This window comes from Colius striatus, chromosome 6 (assembly GCF_028858725.1).
Source record: "Colius striatus isolate bColStr4 chromosome 6, bColStr4.1.hap1, whole genome shotgun sequence".
Lineage (NCBI taxonomy): Eukaryota > Metazoa > Chordata > Aves > Coliiformes > Coliidae > Colius > Colius striatus.
In genome coordinates, this window is record NC_084764.1 from 2275892 (window position 1) to 2299469 (window position 23578).

The 23578-nt window shown below is 47.1% G+C and overlaps 1 protein-coding gene across 1 annotated transcript in view; it reads right to left on the bottom strand.

Moving 5' to 3' along the window:
• Positions 1 to 2689: 2689 nt before the first annotated feature.
• LOC104562917 (cytosolic phospholipase A2 epsilon-like) overlaps positions 2690 to 23578 on the bottom strand; it is a 31163-nt gene continuing 10274 nt past the window's right edge. The window contains exons 4-21 of the mRNA XM_061998121.1: positions 22071 to 22207; positions 21503 to 21634; positions 20368 to 20408; positions 19251 to 19293; positions 18395 to 18452; positions 17831 to 17997; positions 17624 to 17710; positions 16499 to 16536; positions 14593 to 14740; positions 13709 to 13845; positions 12241 to 12463; positions 10766 to 10880; positions 9589 to 9726; positions 7956 to 8063; positions 6686 to 6877; positions 5423 to 5589; positions 3962 to 4148; positions 2690 to 2895 (exon numbers count right to left, since the gene is read on the bottom strand). Coding sequence (XP_061854105.1) covers positions 2690 to 2895; positions 3962 to 4148; positions 5423 to 5589; positions 6686 to 6877; positions 7956 to 8063; positions 9589 to 9726; positions 10766 to 10880; positions 12241 to 12463; positions 13709 to 13845; positions 14593 to 14740; positions 16499 to 16536; positions 17624 to 17710; positions 17831 to 17997; positions 18395 to 18452; positions 19251 to 19293; positions 20368 to 20408; positions 21503 to 21634; positions 22071 to 22207 — 2324 coding nt within the window. The remainder of the gene's footprint in view (positions 2896 to 3961; positions 4149 to 5422; positions 5590 to 6685; positions 6878 to 7955; positions 8064 to 9588; positions 9727 to 10765; positions 10881 to 12240; positions 12464 to 13708; positions 13846 to 14592; positions 14741 to 16498; positions 16537 to 17623; positions 17711 to 17830; positions 17998 to 18394; positions 18453 to 19250; positions 19294 to 20367; positions 20409 to 21502; positions 21635 to 22070; positions 22208 to 23578) is intronic.

Genomic DNA, 23578 nt, shown 5'->3' on the forward strand with positions numbered 1-23578 from the left:
GTCTGTTACTGTACACACCAAATATTTGCATGGGAACAACATTTCTTCAGAGCTGGGGGTGGCAGCAGTTGAGGGCTAAAAACTGACTTTCCTGGCTTTCACACTAGAGATTTCAGGTTCAGAAAGGGAGGCAATTCCCAGGGTGATAGGCAGAGCACACAGCACCAGGCTGCAGACTGGCACTAGTGAAACTACCACAGGACAAACCAAACCCACAGTGGAAGTGTGAATTCATTCAAAACCTGCAGTTTCACAGGTTAATGTTCATGCTCTGATCTTTAGGCTTGCAAACTAACAGCCCTGGCCCCAGGCTGCCCAAGGAGTGTGCAGAGGCTCTTTCCTTGGAGGTCTTCAAAACCCACCTGGATGTGTCCCTGTGTGACCTGATCTAGGTGGGAGCTGCTTTGGCAGGAGGGTTGGACTGGATGAGCTCTAAAGGTCCCTTCCAACCCCCACCATTGTGTGATTCTAACAATAAGCTGCAGTTGCACCAAAAGAAAAGAACAATGAGGTTTACTTTGACGTCCTGAATGAGAAAAGCATTGGCAAAAGTCCTTGTGAACCAATTTGTAATGGCAATTAGTCATTGTTTATAGCCAAAGATGCTCAGAGTGTCATCTTGTCTGGCTGGAAATGACACCTTTTCAGCTTGGCTTCTCTGGGCTGACTGAGGTAGGCTGTCTATTGAAAAGAAGCTGTGTTTCAAAACAAAGAACATGAAATGTTTCAACTTACCCAAGCATCTTCCCTGATTTACTTTAGCCCCAGATTATGGCATCTAATGATAGACATTGGGGGCTTTTTTTTTCACTGAGTACACTGTTAATTTTCCCAGTTGTCCTCAGGACACAAAGCTTAGCAATGAAGTGTATTTTCAATTGGACTTGCTCCTGGAATGCAAAGGCTGGTATGGATTTAGGATTGATACAGCTCACCCTCAACACCTTCAACAGTTCACAAAAGACACTTTCCAGCAAAGGGAAAACGAAGAAGGTTTCCAAACACCAACCCACAACAAATTTTCCTGGGGAGTTAGTGTTGGATCTGCTCAGGTTTTTGAAGATGACCTTAGTTCTTGTAGACTAACTCACTCCTGCTCACCTGCACAACTAGATAAAGAAGCATTTTTGCTGATGAGCATATGCCTTCAGCTGCTCAACCAGACTGCACTGAGTGAAACAACAGTTTCTATGTCTACTGGAAGTAAAATAGTTTCATTTCAAGCTTTTTTTTTTCCCTTCTTTTTAATTTAAGAAAGGATGTTTAATAGAAGTAACTCAACTGGGGGTGGGGGGAATATCCAGGGTGTTGTATTTTGAAAGCCTCAGAACAAAATGTTGCCATTTCTGTGTATTGCCTTAACACAAACCATCCAGCAGGACCTTTTCATCTGCCTAAATTACACCTTTCACTTAAAAAAAACCCAACATTTAGGTGATAAATCTTAACATCACTTCCTCCTAAGTTGCTCCTTTCCAGCTACATATAATTCATTCACAGTCCAAGAGAGTCCAGGAGGTGGATGAGGCTGGTGGAGCTGGCTGTGTGCACACACTTGTGCATGGACGAGGCTGGTGGAGCTGGCTGTGTGCACACACTTGTGCATGGATGAGGCTGGTGGAGCTGGCTGTGTGCACACACCTGTGCATGGATGAGGCTGGTGGAGCTGGCTGTGTGCACACACTTGTGCATGGATGAGGCTGGTGGAGCTGGCTGTGTGCACACACTTGTGCATGGACGAGGCTGGTGGGGCTGGCTGTGTGCACACACTTGTGCATGGATGAGGCTGGTGGGGCTGGCTGTGTGCACACACTTGTGCATGGATGAGGCTGGTGGGGCTGGCTGTGTGCACACACTTGTGCATGGATGAGGCTGGTGGGGCTGGCTGTGTGCACACACTTGTGCATGGATGAGGCTGGTGGGGCTGGCTGTGTGCACACACTTGTGCATGGACGAGGCTGGTGGGGCTGGCTGTGTGCACACACTTGTGCATGGACGAGGCTGGTGGGGCTGGCTGTGTGCACACACTTGTGCATGGATGAGGCTGGTGGGGCTGGCTGTGTGCACACACTTGTGCATGGATGAGGCTGGTGGGGCTGGCTGTGTGCACACACTTGTGTGCACACACTTGTCCCTCTGACATTTCCAAGCTCTGCAGCTGCTCTTCAGGACACCTGCAGAAGACAATTGAGCCAGGGGTCCAACACCAGCTTCCAGTCATGTCTCAGGTTGTCTTCTTTTTCCAGGATAGGATGTACCTTATGTTCCACAAAGAAGAACTGTGGGGAGCAGAAGCTGATCCTCCTTTTCTTACAGCCTGTAGGTGTGTTGGCTGGGTTGTATCCCTGTAGCATTGTGGTGGTAACAAACTCTTTCCCTCCATGTCATGCATTATAATAAATTTGGCTTCAATTCAACACTAGTTTTAAAACCTAACAAGGATTTTTGGTAGAGTGAGCTCTACAGACAACTTTAAATTAGGGAACAAAGCACATGTAAAAACTTCCCAGGCAATGTCTTTACTTATGGAGGCCACTGGAAGAAAAACCCAAACCACAAACCTCGGGGAGCCACCTGGGGTAGTTTCTCTCTGTAGCCCAGAACGGCCAGTCTTCAAAAAGCTATGTCACTCCTGTGTCCTACAGCAAGGACAAGTCCTCTGAGCATATCAGGGCAGTCAGCTGGGTGATTAGCACATGCTTTGCTTTCTTTGCATGGCTATCTGCAGGGCCTGCATGATGGTCTGGGAGTTGTTGAGGATGTTGTACTCGCTGAGGTTCAGCAGCTTGCAGTAGTTGTCATCCGTGTACCTGACGGCGAACATGCAGTAAGGGGAGCAGCGGCTGGTGAGGTCCAGCTGGCCTCCTTCCATCTCTGAGCAACAACGTTTGACACCTGGGGACAAAGAGAATTTGCACTGTGACACGGTGTTGAGCTCAGTCAGTGACAAGCTGTCCAAAGAGGGGGACTTTTCTTCAGAAGAACCCCTGCCCCTAGTCAAGAGAACGTGGTGCAGCTGAAGCGATGAGGGCAGGGGAGAGGAGTGAGGGATGGCATTGTCACCTCCAGCTTCCTCATAAACATCTGTCTCATTAAAGCCACGGATCAGGCCAGGATATCAGGCAGAAAGGGCACTTCAATAGCCACTGAGTACACTGCACATCTTATTCTGAGCAGCTGGGATGGCTACAAACCTCGGCTGAGGGAGGGGAGTTGCTAGCAACAGAATAGAGTTTAAGTGAGAAAGGAGTGACAGAGACACAGGGCAAGAAAAGTTTCTGCCACCCTGAATGGAGACTCTGGGGGGCTGCCACCAGAATCCATCCACCAGAATCCATCCACCTCTGACTTTCCCTTTCTTTTGCCTCCTAAATTCCACAAAGGCAAAGCAAATGAATCTGAGTACCTGGCAGTAAAGGAGAGGAATACAAAGCAGGTGGCCTGACAGAAAAAGAATGACAGGCTCAGAGCACAACACAGTGAGTAAAACCATCCCTGGGCTGATGCTGCACCAAGGGCAGACATGCTTAACCTGACATTGCATGAGCTCAGCCTGAAAGCCAGGCTCTTGCTCCCACACCTTTCATACATGACACTGTGCCTCCTCAAGCACAGAGTGAAATCCCTGGACAATAGACCACATATGCAGGGGAAAACAAACTTTTCCCAGGACAAAACCACTTTTACAGTTAGCTAGCAACACTTTATGCTACAGATGGCAGAGAGATGATGGTCATCACCATCCAGAAGAGCTGCATCTGTCATCTGTCACAAGGCTGAAGTGAATGAACTCAGCAGCTTTGGCAGGGATGGGGAAAACCAAGCTTAATTAGCTGAAGTGCTCCCCCCATGAACCCAAGCCAGCAATGACAGCCAGCAGAAGGGAAAAAGGCTCTATCTGAGTCAGGGGAGTAGACAGTGATGTCTTTTGTTTAAGGCTTTGGTGTTGCTTGTAGCTCACCTGGTGCTTTGTACTCTCTGAAGGTGTCGTTCACAAGGGGAAGGAAAATCACGATGGGACAGGCTGGTGAGTCCGAGTCGTGGAAGAGGTAACACTCCTTCAGGTTTTTCTTATCTTCATCAGTCAAAGAAACTTTGGGGAACGGGATTTTCTGCTCTGAGTAGTATTTACATGCTTTATCTAGAGCCTGGAGCATCAGAGAAATGGTCAAGGGTTGGAATCCAACCTGGTTGTCTTAAAGCCCTCAAATTGTTATGTAGCATTAAGGCTCAGTGATTCAGATCCAAGGGTGAGTTCCTTGCTAATCAAGCATTACTTTACACATAATTATTACCAGACTCCTAATCACAAGCTGTAAGCACAATTGCAGAGGTAGAGAATTCATCCCAGACCCTGCTTGTTAATCAAATGGAAATGATTTGCAGAGGTTCAATGCAGTTTAAGTAGATGAAAGAGCCTGTGCTTAATGCATCACATTGACTTAACTAGAACACAAAACTACAGCAAGAAAATCTTGAAGATACCTTTTTATATGCTTGAAAGCCAGGAGATAAGGAAGTCTGCCTGTGCAATTACACCTCTGCCTGTGCAGGCATTATGGCACAGCATTAACTGAGATTTTACTGACAAAGCCTGAAGTTTGAGGCTTTAGTGTACTTATTCCCCTGGGATTTATTAGTCCAATATCATATCCTACTATGTACCACGTTATTGACTCTGCACCATCTAATAGTGGACACTATCAAAGGGAAAACAGATGCTACTGAAGTGCTTAGAGTTGCAGCAGCCCTCCTTCATAAAATCCATCTAGTGTGTGGCTGGATGGAAAGCTCACTGCATGTATGTCTCATGGCTTATTAACAGCAGCACAGCAGTTCTCATGCACAAGGAAAACAACTGCACTTGAGCAAGCCAAACTGTTTCCTAGTGGGTTTCTAACTAACCCCAGTTTCTGAGACAGAAAGACCCAAACTACTTCTCTTACAGACAGCTCATCAACTTTATCTCCATGAAACTGGAGTTTCTGCAGGGAGATGCTTGTCACTGAATTGCCCCAGTAGCATCTTATGTGTCAGACCAGGAATGATCTGCCTCTGGCTGGGCATTTGGCCCCTTTTCTATCTGAACTTAAGCCAGGAGAAATTGCTTCCTCATCTTTGTGCATGTTCCTTAGTGGGATGTGGAAACCTGCTTGATTCAGCAGCAAGCAGAAGAGGCTCTTGCTGTTGTTTTTGGATGAGATCTGTGCCCATGCCCTCTTGAATAATTCAACGTGTTTATAACCCAGCAAAGAGACATTCCAGGAGTGGCAAGAAAAATAGGGACAACATGAATCATGGCAGTGGAAAACACATGAGAACACAGTAGTTAAAAACTGAGCAGCTGAAGTAAGTGGCAGTTCCAGCTGCTGCATTGACAAGCGAAAGGAGAGACAACACACGGCAACAAGACCCCTCTCACCGATGTGTGTGATGCAGTGGTGTAACTTAAATAGATGATGACATCCACTTTCCTCTGGGGCCTTAAGAGTGGTGCACTGCTGGTATTGATGAAAAACCCAGCATCTATCATGCCCAGCTGGTCAGGATTCTGCATCAGCTCGTTGGGACGCGAGTCTAACACAGTGTCTGAAAGGAAAAGATTTCCTGGGGTAAGAAACGACCTGTAGGTGTGCTGACTAGAAAAAGCAATGCAAGATGGAACTGACCTTCCCAGAAGCCTGGTTTGGCTTAATTGCCACACTACTGGATTGTCAAATAGGTGTGGGAGGGACTGCAAAATGCCACCTAAGTTCCTGTTCTGAAAGGTCCTTTACGTTGAGATTCCAGGTGATAGATTGCAGGGATTTGTCACACTCATTAGTGCCAGTACTTCTAATGCTTTACCTAGATCTGCCCTGCTTCATTTCAATCATTGTTTCATCTTTTATCCACCATTCCTTTGGAGAACAAAATATTCCCATCCGCTTTTACAATTGGATTGATGTCTTCTCCTCAGTCCCATCTTTCTTGGCCTACAGTGCCCCAGAGATCCCAGCTAAAGCTGCAAGCCTTAGTCTGAGCCCCAGAGATCCCAGCTAAAGCTGCAAGTCTTAGCCTGAGCCCCAGAGATCCCAGCTAAAGCTGCAAGTCTTAGTCTGAGCCCCAGAGATCCCAGCTAAAGCTGCAAGTCTTAGTCTGAGCCCCAGAGATCCCAGCTAAAGCTGCAAGCCTTAGTCTGAGCCCCAGAGATCCCAGCTAAAGCTGCAAGCCTTAGTCTGAGCCCCAGAGATCCCAGCTAAAGCTGCAAGTCTTAGCCTGAGCCCCAGAGATCTCAGCTAAAGCTGCAAGCCTTAGTCTGAGCCCGAGAGATCCCAGCTAAAGCTGCAAGCCTTAGTCTGAGCCCCAGAGATCCCAGCTAAAGCTGCAAGCCTTAGTCTGAGCCCGAGAGATCCCAGCTAAAGCTGCAAGCCCACTCTCAGCCCCAGAGATCCCAGCTAAAGCTGCAAGCCCACTCTCAGCCCCAGAGATCCCAGCTAAAGCACATAAACACATGCTTACATTTAAAACCAGCCTTAAATCACAGAATGATCCCCAGGAACACTGAACTCTTTTCTCTCCATTCAGAGCAGAGACATTCTTTCAGCAGGGCTTTTTCTTTCCCCCCTGCCAAGCCTGACAGGGTTTCTTCCTCAACACCCCAGCCCAAAATGATGCTTGTTATATAAACCTGAGTCCCTGTTACCTTTCCATTGGCAGAAGTGCTTGTTCTCCAGATAGTTGTTGTGCAGCTGGTAGCCCTTCAGGAAATTGTGGTGCTGGGCAACAGAGAAGCGATCGGTCAGAGCTCCCCGAAGGGCGCTGGACAGGGCGCCAGGAGGGGTGTATGCACGAGTCCTCAGCTCATGGGGTCTTGTGGGCAACACTGGGTCTTCATCTAGAAGAGGGGAGAGAATTGATGAGCTTGTTTGTTCAAAAAGGGCAAAAAGTATTGTGATGGAGAGGACAAAGCTCTGCTGAGAGGCTGAAGAGGGATCATCAGAAGCAGTGGTTAGTCCTGGAAATGGGACACATTCAGGGAACTAAGCAACTGAGAGAATGTCCTGTCAGAAGCAAAGTGGCATCAAAGAGGAAGACATCACAAACCAGAGACAAGCATGGAGAACACCAGCCCATGCTCCCACTCAGTCAGATGGGCACAGGGTCTATTGCAACGGTGACAGCTTCGACCTGACAGTCACCCAGAGCTGGGTGAGCACATGCTTAATCAGCAGACCCAGAGCATCCCAGCAAAAGCTGGGGCACCCACTCCCATTTTGAAACTACTGCCAGCTTTCAGGGTGACTACATGGCAGCACATGTGGGTGAAAAGTAGGAACACCACAAGGTGTGGTTTCCTGACATCACAACCTGCCTTGCCAGGCCAAGTGGCTGAGGGTGCAGCAGGACAGACTTGGTGGTTTCCCTGATTGCACACACGTATTTCTTTATATTTCAGGATGTCTGCAATTACAGTTACTATCACAAGTAGATGATTTAGCAATAAAACCATGGTTTCTGTATTGCTTCAGAAAAATATCCTCAGGGCCTCGTTTATCTTTGTGCCAGGATGATGCCAAGGCAGTCATCCCTGTCAGAAGGGATCAAAGTAAACCTCAGGAAATATTGATTCATCTATTGGTGTTCAGCTTGAGCCTCTGTGCAGGCAGGAAAAAGAACTTACTTTACCTCTAGCTCTTGGTTCTGTATGGCTGAGTGAGAATGGATGATGCTAAAACTCCTTCCTGGGTAATGTGTGACCCCACTAAATCTTCCTGATCCTTCCAGAGCCTTTTGAGCAGTTGGGTTTGATGAAGCCTAGTAAGTACAGCAGCATTTCTCTGATTACCCTCTTTACATGTAGGAGGGGAGGTTGCTATCTCTTAGGAGGATCCTATGATGCTGGCTTCCACACAGTTGATAGGATGATCAAAAGGACTAAGTGACCATAAATGAAAGGCTTAATAATTGCTCACCAACATCTTCTATTCTGTCCTGTGTCCATCTCTTCCAGAAGTCCTCTGAACTATGGGACAGCCCCCATATTTGTAACAGGTTCACAGAAAAGATACTGCTCCACATACCTGTGAAAGGAATCAGTGAACACAAAGCTTTTCCCCCTCCTCTTTTGACATCCTGGATGAATTGGTGCATAAACTAACGTATTTGTAAACTCTCAGGGTGTTAAATTCCTCTGAACTTCCCATGCCACTGGTTCAGGTCCTACTGCCAGCACTTCTGCACCTAAACTAACACGTGGCTCTGCCACACAGTAAAGAGAGAGAAGAATGGGAGAGAAGTAGAGGAGGGAGAAAAAAATCACTCACTTGAGAAATAAGAGCTCAGGGAATGCAGGCATCACAACAATGTCTTTCCCACACCTGTTTTTCTTACCCTCCCTTCTCTTTTCCTGTACAGAGAATGGTAGAGGTTGGAAGGGACCTCTAGAGATCATCCAGCCCCCGACTCCTCTGGTAAAGCAGGTCCACTTCAACCAGGTTGCCCAGGAACACGTCCAGACAGGTTTTGAAAACCTCCAGAGAAGAAGGTTCCACACCCTCCCTGGGCAGCCTGGGCTCCTCATGTGCCAGTGGAACTTCCTACGTTCCAGCTTGTGCTTGTTGTCCCCTGTCCCCTCGCTGGGCACTGCAGGACTGGCCACATCCTCTTGACATCCACCCTCAACAGCCCCAGGTCTCGCAGCCTTTCCTCCACCACGAGATATTCCAACCACCTCATCATCTTGGTAGCCCTGTGGCATATGTCACAGCTGGAGGGGATAGCACAAGCATTGCCATTTTGCACCCTGCTCATCAGATCCTTCAGTTTAAAGCCCAAGTTGGCCAGTCTATACCCAAAGGTCCCCTCGCCCCTTCCAGACACGGTGTATTCCGTTCCACCCTAGCAGATGATAGTCATCAAGGAAGATCCTGTTGGCATAAAAGCTGAAGCTTTCTGGATGGCATCAGCCACTTAGCCAGGAGTTGGCCTGAATTATATGTCTGTTCCACAGACCCTGAATTGTTTACCAGTGAGATGAACTGGCTCTTCAGCTCTGTGGTTCGTAAGAGCAGCACAAGTGTAAGAAGAGCCGACTGAAAGCAGACTCCCACTGCTCTGTGTTCACCTGCCAGTGATATTGACTCCTTGGTAAGGGGATACTACTACTTTAACACCAAACTCATTGCTACAAGTCAGGAGCAGAGCAGAGAGATTCAGACACTGTGCTTCTGGCCTCGTTTTTCACCCTGGCCAGTCTCTTTAGTAGGGATTCTCTACGTGGAGACAAAGTTAAAGCTCAGAGTGGAAGGAGAGCTGCAGGTTCCCTGCTGCCTTCAGCTGGACTACATTGAAAGAGGAATTGGGAGCTTAATCAAAGAGGTAGGAACTATTCCTTACAACGAAAGAAATAAGGGGCTGTATCTATTCCACCTACCAAGACACAACAAGACAGTGACAAGGAATGGAGAGATGTTTAGACAAACTACCACATCACCCCCCCCCCCCCCATTTCCCAGCAGGCAACATCATGGCAGCATTCAGTATGTCAGACAAGAAACATTCCACCTTTCCAAAGTGCCTGTAGGGCAGGACACCAAAATACATCACCTTGAAGGTAGCAGATGCGGGACTCAGGGAGCTGCTTCAACAAGCGGCCCATGAAGAACTCGCTGCCGAAGTGCTGGGTGCGGACGAAGGCGCCGTACTTCAGCAGCCCCACCTCGTAGGGGGTGAATTCCACCCACTCTGCAACACAGCCACAACAGGACACTTAGGAGGTGTGGAGAGAGGGGTGGTAAGGGCATAAATCATGTCTGGTTACGCTGCCTTTGCTAAGCTTGGCTTACCCAAGCTCAGACACAGTGGTGGCGAGGAGGTGGGAGCAGTGACAGGGTCTGTGGTGCTGCTGATGACATAAGGCATGTGGTGGGAGCATGGAAAAGCTCCAGCTCTTAGATACAGCAGCTCCATGCACCAGTCTAGAGGTCTCTAGCATGCATGAGGTTTTGCTCTGCTCTTGCATACACCACATCTAGGTGAAAGTGCTTCCACTATAATCAATAGAGTTAATTTAGCATCCACCTGGAATCTGGTTGTGGAATAAAGACAGATACTCTTCCTTTTTGTAAGAGGCCAGTTATACTCTCTATGTACAGTTGTAAGGCAGACAAAACTAGTCCTTAACCTCCTTGGATGCCCTTTCTAAGTGAAGTGCAGTTCTCTGATACAACCACAGAGTGAGCAAAGCCTGGGACAGAAAGGTCATGGGTAGCAATTGGCCTTTCATTCACAAGTGGGCCATGTTTTCACCTCAATCACACACACACACAGAGAAATGATCTGAATTTCTTCTCCTCCTTCAGTGGCTCCTCCTCATGGACAAATGTAACCAAAACAATGAGCAAAGCTTCCATTGGGAACAGGTTGGATGTTTTCCCAGACTTCATCATAACTCTGTGGCCTTTCTTCCTATTGAAATTATAACTGGGCATTGACAAAAACCTCTATTTCATTCTCAAGCCAGTTTCCAACACTTCACATTCCAGGTGGATCAAGCAATGCTTGAGAAATGGCCCTTCTGGCAGTATTTTGACCGTTAGGCAGTGAAACGTTGATCTCAGAAAGCTCTTGTATTCAAACTCCAAGGTGTGGAGGGGATACTTCTCCAAAGAAGCAACTAACACACCAGGATTATTTCATCCATGTGCTACCAAGCAGAGAAGAGCAAACCACAGGAAGCCAGTTGCCAGCTGCAGCCCCACAAGATGTGCAGCATCATCCTTACCTTTGAAATCGTTGGTGCTGTAGCTGTTCCGGACGCTGACTGACACGTAGATGGGCAGCGGGTTCTGCCCGTCACACAGTGCTTCTTGCTGGTCTGAAAGTTTATGAGGGTCTTTCTGGTTTGGAAGAAACACAGAGAGGAGATGGAAATGTCAGCCAGTGAACTCCATGGCCTTGCTGCTGTGGGAACCAGGCTCTGCCTCCAGCATTGCAGGATGTGACCTGGCAGCTCCTTTGCACTCCAGGCACCCAGCTACCAGTGACAGACCCATATCCCAGGGTCCAGCCTGACTTTGTGCACAGGCTGACAACAAGGAGAGGGAAGAACACTTCTGCAGATGTCTGTATGGCAAGTAGAGCAAGAAGGGAGCTGCCTCTTGGGATGAGGAGCATAGTGAGCAGTCCTTGCTCTGCTGGGGCTGAAGGAAACCCTTGAACACATCAGAACTGAGTTTGCTTTCTTAGTACAGAGCAGCTATCACAGGCCAGCCTTGCAAGGAGCCTGGAATTTGGCAGCAAATCATTTGCATGCCACCCAGCTTCTTGGCTGGAAAAATGCATTATCATTGAAGGGGTTTGTAAAAGAACATCAAAGCTCATGAAAGAGCAGCTAGTGCTGGCAGGTTAATGGTTACACAGCAACAGGCAGCACTGCCCAAAGGGAAAGATGCTTGGCTAGATTGTGAAGGGAGCCTCACCTAGCTGAGATTAGGAGAGCCAGCTCTTCAGTTCATACCTTTGTTTAATGTGTAGTATTCCTGCCTGTATGTATTTCTTTCCTGTTTACATATAGATATAATACTACATATGTACTTGTGTTAATGTCAACAAGTAGAACCAAACGGCTGACCAAATGCCTGCAGCATTTCTTCCCCCACTGGAGGACACTTCTGCTCAATCCTCAACTCCTTTTTACCTTCCCACTTCCCAGCTGCCAAAGCACACAGCACTGAGCTGTGTTGCAGCTGGGAAGAAGAGGGAGTGGGCTGTTGCACTGTAAGGGTAGAAACCACCCCAAAGAACAGAAAAGTCATTATTGCTTGAAAATGTCTGAGCAGCCCTTCCCAGCAAAAGGAAAACAGGCACTTGCCTCCACTGAAGCTGCAGATCAAGTCACCTGCCAGTGTCTCATGCTGTTGTTTCAATGCTTGCTTTGGGTCATTTTCACCCTGTTGAAGTTACTCTGCATCTCCAACTCTTTTTGCACATGTATCTTAGGCAGATTGCCTGAGACTGCCTCCAACTCTTTAAATACCAGCTCAAGTGGCTGCACCCACAACCTAATTGATTAACATATGGGATGCATTTCTCCCTAGGCAGAGTGTCAAAGGAGATTAAACAAACCCCTGAGAGCTTGTTGACCTGGACAGCTCTACTCTGCTTTGAGGTTCCTTCTCTGAAAGGAGGGGCAGGTCTCCTCTCCATGCACTAACAGGGAAATACATGGTTCCCTAAGAAATGGCAAAGGTATCATACCCCATCATTTAGAATGTACTCAATCATGAGCCCCCAGAGGTCGATAAACGTGGTCCTGTATCCCTCTTCTTTGCGCTGACACAGCTGCTTGTTGTAGTACTTCATGCGCTCCATTGAGAAACAGCCCATCTTGCATTTGGTTGCATGTTTCTGGGCTTCACTAATCTGGGAATCCAGGTCCTTCTGTGACCAGTAGGCATCTCTGTATAAATTGGCCATGGTCCTGTAGGCAGATCAGACAGCAAACAGTCACAAAGGAGTAAAACAAGACATGAAATATGCTTTTGAGGACAGAGGTTTGCATTTAGGGCTTCACTTCTGCTCAAAGATACACCCTGCTTTTGCTGCTCCATGCAGCAGAATGAACACTCCAGAGGTTCTGTGACTGCTTCAGAGATGACCCTGAAGGATAAAAGTTGGGGGTTTTTCAAGGCTTGATGCTTTTTTGAACAGAACTGGCTGCAACCAAACAGCTCCAATTGACAGCTGTGGACACACAGGTTCATTTCTGAAGCACAAACTAGGCAGAAAGCTTAAAAAACCCACCTCTTTGCTTGATTTTTAGAACCAGAGCCCAACTCACACCAGCTGCTTTCCCTTGGCTCTGTATCATTTAATGTTAATCTTATGGTATCACTATGCTTTGCTTGAAGAACATCCTCTTTTACCAACCTTCCCTATGTGGGACTATGAGATGTTGGGCAGCTGTTGGTCCTGTGAACAGGGAACGATGCTGCCCAGGGTGATTTGGTCCTTTCCACAGCTGACAGGTTGCAGGGGTAAGCATGCACTGTGCTGCAGTTTTCCCTGTGTGAGCAGCTGGAAAGCAGAGCCAGTCTCAGAAGTCACTGGCAACAACAACTGGGATATCAGGCTGCTCTCAGTGATGGCCAATGATAGGACAAGGGGCAACAGGGACAAGCTGCAACACAAGAGGCTCCAAAGAAACACAAGGACAAAGTTGTTCCCTGTTGAGGTGAGGGAGCACTGGCAGGGGCTGCCCAGATGGGCTGTGGAGGCTCCTTCTCTGCAGACATTCCCACCCAGCTGGATGAGTCCCTGTGTGCCCTGCTCTAGGTGCTGCTGCTCTGGCAGGGGGGTTGCACTGGATGAGCTTTCCAGGTCCCTTCCAGCCCTTCAGATGCTGTGATCAGTGGAGATATGAAGAGCAGTGAATGCTGTGGGCATTGCAGCTACATCCACAGTAACTACTCAGGAACCATTTTGACAAGTGTCTCGTGTATTCACGTGCAATTTGAGTGTGGAGTCCAAGAGCACAGTAAAGAATGGATAATAAACCATGGGTGCATCATACTGAGCTGACATGTAACAGCCTGCTACTGAGAAACAGTTTGTCTCTACAGTGTTTGAAGAACACCTCCTGATCTTGTCTGCCTTCAGAAGCTTATCTCTGCAGCAGCATCACCCTCAAAAGGCCTGGTCAAGTCTCCCACACCAGCTGGCTTACCAAGTAGTGCCAGACAGCCCACTGATGTATGTTACACAGTCCAGGAGATTCAATTTCTTCAGTCCCATGAGGCTGCCATAGAGTCCTGTCATTGATTTCAGTCCTCCACCTGTCGTGATGATGGCCACAATGGGGACCTGTTGGGCAGAGGAGGATGGGACATTCACACCCACAGCATCCAACGTTGCACCCTGGTCTGCAATGGGGTCTGGCCACCAAACACAGCCCAGGTCCTTGTCTCAGAGCCCATGTTCCTCTTTGGAAGGAAAAGCTCCAAAACCAAGTGATGGCTGTTACTGCTGCTTCCCTTTGGATAAACATGGCTTCAGAGATCAAACCTGGACTCTTGCCTGTCTGGAGGGCAAACAGGGGCACCAGTGAACAAGAGGAAAACCTCCTATGGTTTTGAACCAAGGCAGTTATAGGATGGGATGGCAGGGATGAAGACACCTCAAACCTGACCGTTTCCAAGCTGACAGTTGGGAAGGATGCAATCACTGCAGCTGGTGTGTCTGTTTATGCAGTTATGCATCTGTTTATGGCATGCAATTACTGCAACAGGACAAGGGGCGGTGGGATGAAGCTGGAAAGTTCCATATAAGCATCGGGGAAAGCTGTTTGACTGCTGAGCTGAGGGAACCCTGGCCCAGGCTGCCCAGGGAGGCTGTGGAGGCTCCTTCTCTGGAGGTTTCCAAACCTACCATGCTATGATTCTTGCAGTTACAAGCCTTGGCAGCAGAAGCAAGTGTACTTAAGGCACATGGACAAGCTGCTACTCACACAACACATACAAGTGGTCCATTTTTCTGACCACTCATGTGGAAGAGCACATGAAGAAAGCACTAGGAGGTCAAGCTCCAAACCACCACCCAACACACACATACTTCATGATCCTGCAGATCCCGTTGGAGGTGAAAAACATTCTTCAAGGCACTTGCTACGTATTTCTTTCTTTTCTCCAGGAAAACCATCTCCTCTGAACACAAATCGAACCCAAAGCGCATGTCCAGGTCTTCTTGGCACAAACAATTACTGAGAGAAAAACAGATTGCACATATTAACCCACCCATATCAGTCTTAGGACCCTGACCTGAGTCAATGTACAGCTCTCTTCCCTTCAATCAGGGCACTCAATGTGGCAGGAGCAAAAGAAAACAGTCTGGTTTTGAAAGCAAGGAACCTTACTCCAGTTAGCAAGCTCAACCAGTAGCATTGCACCCTGCTGCTGCTAATTGGTGAGGATTGATTTAGATGAATATTCTAGAACTAAAAGAGCTACAAGCCTGGAAAAAAACCTGTGCAAATGGTCAAGAGCCCCAGGTCCCACAGCCTTTCCTCATCAGGAAGATGCTCCAGTGCCCTGAGCATCTTGGTGTCCCTGCACTGGCCTCTCTCCAGCAGTTCCCTGTCTCTATTGAGCTGGGGAGCCCAGAACTGGACACAGGACTCCAGATGAGGCCTCAGCAGGGCAGAGCAGAGGAGGAGAAGAACCTCCCTCGAGGTTCTTGATGCATTCCAGGCTGCCATTGGCTTCTTGCCCATGAGGGCACATTGCTGGCCCATGGTTAGGTTATTATCACCCAGCACTCCCAGGTCTCTCTCTGCAGAGCTGCTCTCCAGCAGGTCAATCCCCAGCCTGTGCTGGTGCAGGGGGTTGTTCCTTCCCAGCTGCAGGACTCTGCCCTTGTCCTTGTTGAACCTCGTGAGGTTCCTCTGTGCCCAACTCTCAGCCTGTGCAGATCTCACTCCACGGCAGCTCAGCCTCTGGTGAATCAGCCAGTGCTCCCAGTTTGGTAGATCAAACAGGTGTGATTCCCCTTTCACTTTCTCATTCTAAATCTGAAATAAACCTCGGTTTTTCAACTGTTGGCATTTCCAACTCGAAGGGAAGCTCTGGTTTTGAGGAACTCGTGCAGGGCTGTATCCCCCTCTAGTGGTGAGCATCCCTGGGGAGGGAACCCATCCAACCCATGGGACAGCCCTTGTCAAGTGGCAGGGGTTTGCTTTTCCTTTCAGTGCCAGAACTCCTGTCATCTCCTGAGTCCATGATTCGAATGCAACTAGCAATGGAGTTCATTTATGACATTTTTTCCACCACCAGATTTGAATCAACTCAGCCAAATGATTCTATTTGTGAAATGAAGACACAGGAGGGGAATCAATTCAGGTGGAGCTGCAAAATCCAGTTTCTACTGTAAATCAGGACAGAAAGAAACTGCTTTTAAAGTTCTCTGGAAGCAAAACAAAGAAGTGAGAAGCATTTTTTTCCTGTCCTGGTATAACACTGGTTTTCCTGTTGGCACTCACTTGCCTTTCTGAAATGAATGACCAAAACCTCCAATTCAAAATCACTAATCACAAGGTCTACCTCAATTTCTCCTCAATAAACAGCACAAATGGACTTAAAGCAAGGTTTATCACTCCAGAATGCTGACAAGACTGAACATTCACAACTGCTGATCAAGTTTCATGTTTACTCTTGTTTACTCTGGGGTGGGTTTTTTTTAGTCAGCTTTGTTATTGCTGTGAATTCCAGAGACTGACCAAAAAGAACATTCATCAGAAGGGAAGGGATAGTGCTCAAATAAACACGTGTTCAGCAACATTTCTTGGTTCAAGGCAAATATTCCCAAGGCTAATTCTGTATCACACACTGTGCATGTATTTGATGCTTTATTAAAAGCACAGGGTAGCTTTCAGATGGAGGAATCCTGCTTTGGGATAGTTCCATGGGGCTAAAACACCATCAAAACCAACAACCCAGGTCTTGAGGAATGAAAGATCCCTTACCAGGTCTGTGCTTTCACATTCAAGTCAAATCTTTTCTCCTGCAAAAGAAAGAACCTGTACTGTGAGTTTCTTAGTTGCAGTTTAAGATGTCATTTTGCTTTTCTGTTTGCCTTGAGGTCAGAGCTTGTTTTACTGCCAAGTTAAACGGCCAAGATCTGGCATCTGCTTCCAAAAGCATTCACTTGTTCTCAGTGGAATAATCTCTACCCACAGATTCCAAATGCTTCCAGGCTGCAGAAACCATTAACAACCTTGGTACAAGAGGTTCCTAAGTCTCATGCACTAGATTCCTTTCCCTGTGTTGCTCACAAGCTTTCTGCAGCATCCTGAAGGAACCTTTTTGTATGCTTCCCATTCTTTATGCTCAGCAGATCTTTGACACCCTGGCCACAAGCTCACAGTGAAGAGACTGCAAAAGGCTGCATTGGCTTCTGCCAAGCCCTTCATCCTGTCTTAAAATCATCCATTGCAAACTTGATATTAACTGACAACAAGTGCTGTGGTCTCAGAGGATGTTTTTATGGCCTTGAAAGCTGGTTTTCTCCTGCTTCTTCACAACAGAACAACTAACATTCAGCCAAGATTGGCCCTCATAGTCTGGACATCTGTAGGTGTTTCGTAGCAGAAACACTTCTTTATCTAAGGATCCTTTCTTCTATTAATTCCATTCCAAATTACACAGCACATACATCTATTTCAAGCAAGATTCTCACTGCACTCTTTAAAATCCTTGTGTTATGTTTGATACTTTCAACCTTGTCCTTTGAAGCCCGTGGTTGACTAAGGGCAGCTTTATTTGCTCTTTCCTAGTTGGTCTCCAAGGATCAACATTCAGCTTGGACCCAAGCAAAGGATAAACAAGGAGAGATGTCCTGAAGGAATCATCACATTTCCTGCCATCCTTCTTAGTCTCTGTATCCACTTAATTGAGACTGATGGAGGGACAAGTGGCTTCTGTGGAGAAAAGAGCTGGGGAGCTGGGGAAACAAAGCTCCTCTTTGCTCAAGGCATGAGGGAAAAATCAGGATGGTTCTGACCCTCTTAGCAGCCATTTGGGACAATATTATGGGGGATAGTTTCTACTGGAGTGAGCTTTTATCCCTTACATCTGGAAGTGATGCTCACCTCTGCAATGGTCGTTTTCCTTCCCATGGGCAGCGAATTCAGCATCACCACTGGGGAACCGGTCTCTGTACTGTACTTACAGCTCCACTGAGAAAACAACACGCTTTAGGACACGAACAGCAATGGCTTTACCCTCTCCCCACCCTCCTCCCACTTTCCAGAGAGGCCCTGATGCTCAGTTCACCATCAAGGTCACTTCCAACATACAGGGTGGTAGCGTCTCTTCTTTGGCAGCATGACGTCCAGCGTTGGCTCCGCGTACTTGATGTAGTGGAACTTGGTGGGACACGATGGGTTGGCTGCTCCACTGGGACTCAACACAATGTCCTGTGTCCCCTCAAAGGAGCCCTTCACAGTGAGGGAAAGCTCTTTCTCTTAAAAAAAACCCAGGCAAAACAAAGAGTGTGAGAAGTGTCGCTCTGATTGAACCGTAAAGCTGCGCTGGCTTGGTGGGAGGGAGCAGAGCTGGGGAGCTTGGCTCTCCAAAGAGAGCATGGGCAGTGAAGGGAAAGGAGTAAAGCAGATGCTATTGTCATAGAAAGGAGGTTCTGAATGTTCTCACTGTCAGGCAGAAGTGGATTACAACTTACCAGACCTTATTTACACCCATCTAAGGGAGTATGAGCCGCAGGCACTGAAGCCTCCAGGCTCATGGGTTTACCTGGGGTGAATGCTGTAAACACAGCTTACTCATACATTGTAGGAAAGAGGCATCCTCTCATCAGTGAGCATGCAATTATGGGTAAATAGATAACCCAGCAAGAACCTCACTTGATTTTTGCTCCATCTTCTCTGCCACTTCAACTTCCAGGCAGCAAAGTTCACGACACTGTAAGAGACACACAATGGAGGAAGGTCATCACGACCCAAACTCATTACAGGGAGCTGTAAACCACTCAGCTTTTGGACTTCTCTAGTGCCCAATTCCCTGTCATTTCTGAGCTTTTGCACAGTGGTCATTAAGAAGAAAGAGAAGCTTTGGAAGGGGCTTGTAGAGCATTCTCCAGTGACAATGTGAAATAAGCAGGCACAGCAAGAGGAAGGTAAAAAGGAAGAAGATCAGAAGCACTTTGAGGATAGGAGCACAGATATAAAGGGTTCAGCTAGGAGAGACATAAATGAAAGATACCCTGCTTGAGAGATCAAAAGTCAGCAGCAGAAAGGATGAAGAAGAAGCCTTGCTATTCACATCTGCAGTTTGGAGTGGGTTTTATGGCATTCACTTCTCTGTTACGTGATGCAGTTACAGCAGGTCAATACCCAAGGCTGAGCTCACCCACCAGGCATGGCTCGTCTCCCAGGGGAGGAAAAGGCTGGGTAGCTTATCAGCAGGTGGCTTCAGGGTCTTTTTAGCACTGTGCTTAGACAGCATTAGTGCATTTTTGGAAGAAGTACTGCTACCAGAGGAAAGCTCTTTGTGTGTATGAGTGGTGTGTCAAAATATAGACAAGTGGGAAATAACAGGGTGTCAGAAATGCACAGGGCAATGAAATATCCCAAAGTAACTACATAGGAAAAAGCAAAGGATGAAAGAACTGGTCTATTGGTTTCTCTAACCCCCACTCTCATCTCCCCTTTGTATTAAGGAAACACTTATAGAAAACATCTTGGGGAATAAGACACATACCACCAGGACTCCATTGGTAGCAATGGCTTCATGAGGACCAGAGCTGGGAAAGAAAAGGAGAAACACACATTTTATAGATCCAAGAGATGTCCACATAGGGTAATACAAGAAGAACAATGGCCAGAGGGAACCCAGCAGGTACACAATGAGCTCCTTTCCAGGCTTGCTTGGTCTGAGCACTGCTCTGAAGGAACTTGCCTCTGTACCAAAGCTGAGCAATGTCTATCTTGGCTACTGTTATTTTGCAGTGCAGTCTCATGATGCTCTCAAATGGAATTTGCACTTAGGCAGTTCAATTCTTCACCTCACTCTAACATATGGTAGCATGTCAGTGCACCAGCAGATCTCCACTGGGAAGCTCAGTTCTATGTATCTGCTGGCATGGGAATACAATCAAACAGGTACAGGACAGTGGTTATTGACTACATGGAAGGGAAAGAGGGAAAAACAAGCTTTCCAGATCATTCAGGTGAAGTCAGGGGATGGAGTGGCTTCAGTTCTGGTCTTAGCTCCTCACTAGTTCAAGGACTGAGCTTAGGCTGGTCATTCTGTCTGGCATCTTGTAGCAAGCAAATATTGATTCATATGGATGGCAGGCTGACTGTGCTGGAGGAAAGGCCTTGTACTACAGCTTCCAATATTGTCATTATGTTGGGCAGAAAGAAAACAGAATTACCAGGACCAAAACAGTGTTGCAAGGAAAAAAAAGCTTTGGGACTAAGAGATACATTGGAAATCTAAGCAGGACACTTCAACAGGAGGAGTCTGTCCAATGCACAAGCTGAAACAGGCATGGGGAGACTGACAGACACACATGCACACACAAGCACGTGCACACACACACTCAGAAATCCTTCTGAAGTGTCCCCAGGGAGACAAATCCAACGCTGGCATTAGAAGACACAGTGCTGGGAGGTGCATCTTTGAAAGCAACTAAGGTACAGAACAAGCTGGCTGGAGCTTGGTGTCTGAGAGTGCAGTAATGATGTAGAAGTCTGGCACCACTTCTTTTGGCACAGAAATTCCACAAAGCATGAGTAACTTCTAATGCTGCTTCTTTGTCTTGCCACTGAGTGATTTTCTGGTGTGGCTTTTAAATAACATGTGTGCAACTTACGCTGCCTCCAACTTGAATTCAACCTCCAGCTCCTCCTTGGCCTGAAAGCAAGGAAAAGAACAAGGAGTTAAATGAAACAGCTACAGGATGCTTTCTCCTCTGTCCTTGCTATGCAATCCTGAAGTAACTGCTTGCAATGCACAGCCTGTGACAAATATTTCAGACTGGAAGGTGTGAAACAACACTTCAAAACAAGTAGTTTAATGATTCCCTCATCCTTTCCTTCTCCAAGGTATCATCGAAACAAGCTGTGCTGTTATCTTAGGGTGAGGCTGCTGCAGAAAGACAATTTGCAGTTTGCTTTGTCTTCTGATTTCTCCCTTTTCCCCCCTAAGGATTCCCAGCACTGTCCTGCCATGACCCTGCTATTAGCTTGGAAGTTAAAGATACTTTCCACCCATCACTTTAAAATGATAAACAGGGACTGCTATTATTGAGTGATTCAGAGGGACAGTTATGCAACCCCCTGTAAGGCAGGGTTGATAGCTACAAGATAGTTGTGAGTGACCCAGTTTGGGTACCAGAAGAGGTCTCACCATGGTAACAAGAAGCTACATGCAAGATATTTCACTGGCTTCACCCACAGAGCTCAAAGGGAATCGAGAATACCTGCATCCATCTCATAGATGGGAAAGTGAGGAACAGAGTAAATCAGAGCTCCAAAACTGCACTCATTCCTGTAGACAAGTCAGCAGGTTCAGTCCTAGCTGAGGCATCACTGCAGAGGACAGTGCTGGGGTACACACAGGGCCAACTTCAGCTTTGCCTTTGAGGTGAATGCAGACACAATCCAAAGGGCAGGGGGGAGTGGCTGCACCTGGGATGCCTTAGTGTTGCTCTGAGACCCCTCACAGTCAGATCCCTACCTACCATGTTGTTTTAGTCATATACTCTTTACAAAAGCACTAGGAGGAGAGGTTCAGACTCTCAAACCCAGACTTTTAACCACATTTTTCTGTGTTTGTATTAAGGATGGCAACTGATGTACCCATTACTGCAGGGATATGATCTCTAAAGGTCCCTATACTATGATTCTAAGTCATCCATGGTGGATTCAGAGAGCTCACCCCAAGGTTTTGGAAGTGTCCTACAACTCTCCACTGATTTCTTAGTTACTTTCTTTTCTCCTTCTCACCTTTGGGCTGGGCTTAAAACACAGGACCACTGTTCTTTCAATGGGAAGCTTAGCAGTATCAAAGAATGCACAGAGGAGATGGTCATCTGGAGTAGCAAAGTCCTCATCATACACTCTCAGCTCCAGCACATTCTGCAAAAAGAGGGAGAAGGCTTTTTTGTGAGTCTGGACATCATTAGCTCCAGGGAAGGAGGGAATACACTTGAGACAAGAAGTGGATAAAAGTGGGAAAGCACACTGCAAGTGTGAATATTCATTGGTGTCCAACTCAGTTTAATTGCTGTGAGTAATGCATTGGCTGTACCTACACAACAGCTTAGTGAACTGACTCCCCAGTTGTGCATTCATCTTGCACTGCTTCATATCACCCCCATTTCCCTCAACACCAATCTCAGCTTGTGCATCACCAAACAGCCACAGGAACTCAGTCACCTCTGCTGTTAAACAGCTTGAAGAGTCCCTTATGATGCACCATCTCTTCATTCCTGGGCACAGTTCAAGAGACAGACGAGACCCAGCAGACACAAAATCTTAAAGCTGCTTCAAGCAGATGGCTTTGGCTCCTTACCTTGACTCGACTCTGGATCCTGAAGTAGAAGGTTTCATTCCACACTGGATTGTCAGAGTTCCTCACAGTCTTCGTACGAGCCCTCTCACACGTGGCCGTGGGCAGCCACAACGTCACGTAGCAATCAGCCTGGCTTACTGGGGAGGGAAAGAGGCAAAACAACTGCTCACGTGCCTTAAACTTGCTGCTTGATGCTTTCTTTTGAGTGCTCCTTTATTCTCACACTGTGGAAAGCAGTGAAAAATGACTCCTCAGTCACCATCTTGCTTCTGTTTGTTTCACCAAAGGGAGCCTTTGTGTTCTCCTCAGTGATTCCACTTACACTCTGGTTAATCCCCCTGGATGTAAAAGTTGCTTCACATCTGTCACCATACTTGATGCCTTTCTGTAGCTTCTTTTGCCACTCCTGTGTCAGAGGCTTTTGGAATCCACCTACCAACTATACCCCCCCTCAGAGAACTGTATGAGCATCAGTTTAATTCTCTATGACTGGGTGTTACTTTCTTTCTTCTTCTTCTTTTTCCATCTGGGAAATATTACCCAGCTAACAATGCTTTAAAGAAGCCTGAAACTGCAGAACTAGACATTTGAGTATCACTGGTGTAATGATATTGATTTCTTAAAGGTGATTCTGTATGACTACTGCAAGACTTCAGTTTATCACTGGAGATAGGTGACTGCTGTTTGGATGGCACAGTGCTCTCTTCTACTCATGTGACTCATCATTCTTGTACCTTTACTGTACTTGGAGATACAAATCATATCAAACAGTCCTTAATTATATGGGTAGATGTGGGTAAACTAGTCACCTGTGTATTTAATACAAAGCACTCCTTCAATTCTGCTTGCACAATTTCTTCCTACAACCTGCTCATTTGTGATTTTTCTCTTGCCATCTGACACTCAGAAGATCTGAGATGAGTCTTTGATGAAACCTTTCAATGGTACTGCATCAGCACATGCCACAGCCATGGACCAGGAGGGAGGTGCAGATGCAGAGAGTGTGACCCAGGGATACAACCTAAGGCACAGCTAGTACATCCCTCACTCACAGCAGTGGCACAGGGAGAAACATGTGCCAGCCACAGGGTAAGATGGGAATGGTACTGTGCTGTCAGCAAAGATCTTCATCTTTCAGAACACCTTTCCTGGCTCTTCCTGTGCAAGAGGCTATGGGGCTGCTCACAGTGAATGAGGAGACACAGCAGTGTTCCACCAGTCCCCTTCTGTGCTCACCTTACAGCTAGTTTCATCCATCCTGGTGTAATGCAGCTGCACCAACTCAAACCAACCCAACTTTAACCTATTTTGTGTGAAGTGCCTCTCAGAGCACGGGGATAGCCCACATCCTTTAACTAAACAGTGGTCTTTCCCTTTCCTGCTCACTCACTTCCCACCACTTCCCTGCCACGTGACTCTCTCTTGCACAACTCCAAGCCAGCTGCACGAGCCTTACAAGGCACAAGGCATCCAGCCCTCAGTCAGCACATCTGGTGACAGTTGTTTCA